The following is a 3,214-nucleotide window of genomic DNA, read 5'->3' on the forward strand; positions in this document are numbered from 1 at the left end:
TAAGTAAATCTATACTTACGAGACGTAAGTATAGTTAATCTAAGTTTAAGCAAACTACGCTTCCTCATACACGTGCGCTAACGTGTAAGCCGAAGTAGTGGGCACGTAGCAAGCCCACTACACGTAAGCTGGGTGTGGTCTGGCAGTGTATCCGTACATGTGTGCGAATGCCTGCCCGGTGACACGAGACGGCTTAGAAAAGCGCTTACAATTGTCATGTGACTGCTACAGAATGAACTAGAGCCGTGATTTGGCCATGAGCAAGGCCCAATATCACCTTAGCGACTTAACTCGAGCTCCGTATGGATACACAAGTGCGAGGTAAGCTTTATTGCAAAAAATGTAGGAGTGTTGCGTTATCACGAGCTAGAATACGAGAACATGAGGAACTATTTGATCCCTCACCACACTGTTTCTTCTTTCGTCGACAGCTATCGCACGATGAGGCTCTGGCTCTTTTGAGGTTGTTCGGCGGCTTGGTCAACTGCATCCAAGGCTTGACGTTTTTTCTCCTTGTTCAGCTTGCACCGCACCGCACCGCATTAGCGTTTCTTACCTGTTCGGATATCACTCACGGTACTGTGCGTGAATATTACCCCATTAGTGAGGCTTCTTTTGAGAAGAATCGGCCATGGAAATGAAAAAGCTAAGGTCCATCTTCATGTCAACATCCTGGACCACTCGCTGCTTGTATTCTTTGAGTCGAGGAGTACACAAACACCCAACTGAAACGCATTGTGGTCTCTACGCTGCCTCCTGACTCTCAGGAACCCACACAATGAAAGGTCTACCAAACAAACTCGACAAGGGCACCAATTCATCGCTCACTCGTTGTGCTTCAGGGTAGATTAGCTGTGGGGGAAACGATCTCGCCCTGAGGGCTTCTTGAATTATCCGTTTGCATCCTGTCTGCTCCATTGGCCTTAAGTTAGATTGTGATGGTCAGGGTACTTCACATTGCTTGCTACTTTATTTTTTTTACCGTTTTGAGCGGGTGGAGATCGGATGGCGGAGCGGGCACTGGGTGGGTCGGGGCGGAGATAACCCGCGCCAGCCCAATGGCATCCTCGCCAGTTCTCCTGGAGACGCCTCTCCAATCTCCATGTCGGTCTAGAACAAGCGAGGCGTCGCTCAGATACCCAGCGTCAAAAGCACCGCTCGCAGTTACAGACATAGGGGCGTCGTGACCTGGTGTCTCAAGATCCTTTCCGGTCGTCATCGTTGCTGCCAAGCAATAGCTACGTGCCGGTACGATGCGTCAACCATCTGTGGACTCGTGCCGCAACTCGCTCATGCATATATATTGCAATGTAAACTGTTCCCCTACGGAGGCGCATGTGGTAATGGCCTCGTCGAGTCGGACAAGGCGTACCTGGCTCGGAACATGCGCACCAACACGCTAGCCGTAGTTGCAGCCGACGACGCCGGCGAGGTCTTGGGTCAATATGTCGGCGAGATAGAGGACATCAGCGCTTCGCGGTCTCAACGACCTCGCAACAGTGATTATCGACTGGTACTGAGTCAGAGGCCGGAGAGGCTGACCTGGCCGATCCGCGCTGCAACCAACGTCGAGAGGGTGGGTGGGCTAATGCGGTCCGTGAACCACGCGTGTGGGCCGGTTGCCAAGTTCGTCGAGGTGGGCAACGTTCATCGCCTCGCCGTAGCCGTCGCAAGTACGCGACAAGAGGTGACGGTCGACTACAGCGACGATCAGTGGTTTATATGCCGGTGTAGGTCGCCGAGATGGCGCCACCGCGATTTGCAAGACGAGAAAGATCCATGAGAAGGCTCATACGGATGTATATGTGCAATTGTATAGGAGGTTTAAGTTCAAATACGTTGAAGTTTCATGTTCGATATAGCATTTGCACTTGCTAAAGTTCGTCGTATGCGGTCGCAGTCACAGCCGAAAAGTCGACGTTGGATTTGGCGTGTGGCGCCAGGTAGATTCGATAAGAAGGCGCGCAGTTTTGCCGCCAAGTGCTGCGGCAATTCCTTGATAGTATTCAAGCGGTTTGCGCGCGCGCAAATTTTGCATGCTGTATGTTGAAGCTGCTGACTATCAACACCTTTTAAAGATTCAAGTGTACATGTATTGATAGTCAAGATGGCGCTATCTCTAGTACGCTGGTGGCGAAGCGAGCCCGATTGCGTCGCTCACTTTTCCTTTTACCACGCGGCAGACACTTTACCGCTCCAACCGTACTTCGCATCCTCCTACTTCACGCTGTACGCTGACCCCGGTGCTCTTACCTGTATCCATGGGGATGCTGACTGACGTGTTCCTGTCTGTGCTGTAGATGGTTAGGGACACTGGGACCAGTAACCACTCATTGGCCGACATTGATCGCCTCTTGCTGCTCGTTGAAAAGACGCCCCCACTGGGGGAGGACAAGTGGGACCGTCTGGCGCTGTTTTACAACGCTAATAGACCTCGTGGAGCACCTGGGAGAGACTTTGAGAGCTTGTGACACAAGTTCAAAGTCTTGTACGGCACGCGTAAGCCGGGCATACCGGACATGCCTCCTCGCATCAAGAAGGCGAAGGACGTCAAGCGAGCCATCGACGAGAAGGCGAGTGTGGTCGAGCTAGACGACGGAGCTGACGACGACCAGCGTGCTGTCGAAGCAGGCTTCTACTTCGATGTAGACCCCGACGACACTTTCTACGAAGACGGCGAGGGCGAATCCTCGCGCGAGTCTGCGCGTACAGCAAGCACAGAACTCTTTGAAGAGCACATCGTCCGACTTAAGGACAACAGTTTACATAGCGCGCTCATGCAGAACCAACACGTGGAAGATTTGAGAAAAAAACTTACTATATCAACATTTCAGTTCATTTACTGCATGAGAAAGTTTGTAATTGTCCTCCCGGTTGATTTTTGACCAATGAGAATTTAGTTGTTTCTTTTGCTACCAAGTCTTACCACAAAAATAGTAGTTTCACGAAAAACAAAATCAGGTGTCTTGACGTTAAGTCGAGAGCAGTTCGGAATTGTGCCAAAGCATTTATTTTGTGAGGTACGGTAGTCAATTTGTAACGGGATTACACGTGTGTGGCGCACACATGGGTACGGAGTACCCGAAGAGTTGACAGACTCTCAGTACATGACTCGTAGAGTTAACAGTGGCCTCAGTACATAGGCTGAGGGCCACACGATATGCATTTGATTAGGTTTAACTATGCTAGATAGTTAAACATAGATAGCGGCTTA

At 50.7% G+C, this 3,214-nt stretch overlaps 3 protein-coding genes across 3 annotated transcripts; all 3 read left to right on the forward strand.

Annotated features, from left to right (window-relative positions):
• Nucleotides 1–1,384: 1,384 nt before the first annotated feature.
• On the forward strand, nt 1,385–1,783 carry PPTG_17642 (hypothetical protein; the record flags this gene model as incomplete). The annotated part of the gene is made up of 1 exon (XM_008915321.1): nt 1,385–1,783. One exon carries the CDS (start codon nt 1,385–1,387, stop codon nt 1,781–1,783), a length of 399 nt encoding a protein of 132 aa, XP_008913569.1.
• Nucleotides 1,784–2,107: 324 nt separating this feature from the next.
• Nucleotides 2,108–2,471, forward strand: PPTG_24121 (hypothetical protein; the record flags this gene model as incomplete). Its single annotated transcript, XM_008915322.1, has 2 exons — nt 2,108–2,229; nt 2,309–2,471. 2 exons carry the CDS (start codon nt 2,108–2,110, stop codon nt 2,469–2,471), a joined length of 285 nt encoding a protein of 94 aa, XP_008913570.1.
• A 48-nt stretch (nt 2,472–2,519) lies between these two features.
• Nucleotides 2,520–2,885, forward strand: PPTG_17643 (hypothetical protein; the record flags this gene model as incomplete). Its single annotated transcript, XM_008915323.1, has 1 exon — nt 2,520–2,885. The coding sequence occupies one exon, from the start codon at nt 2,520–2,522 to the stop codon at nt 2,883–2,885; it is 366 nt and encodes a 121-aa protein (XP_008913571.1).
• Between the last annotated feature and the right edge of the window lie 329 nt (nt 2,886–3,214).

Source organism: Phytophthora parasitica (assembly GCF_000247585.1).
Source record: "Phytophthora parasitica INRA-310 unplaced genomic scaffold supercont2.69, whole genome shotgun sequence".
NCBI lineage: Eukaryota > Oomycota > Peronosporomycetes > Peronosporales > Peronosporaceae > Phytophthora > Phytophthora nicotianae.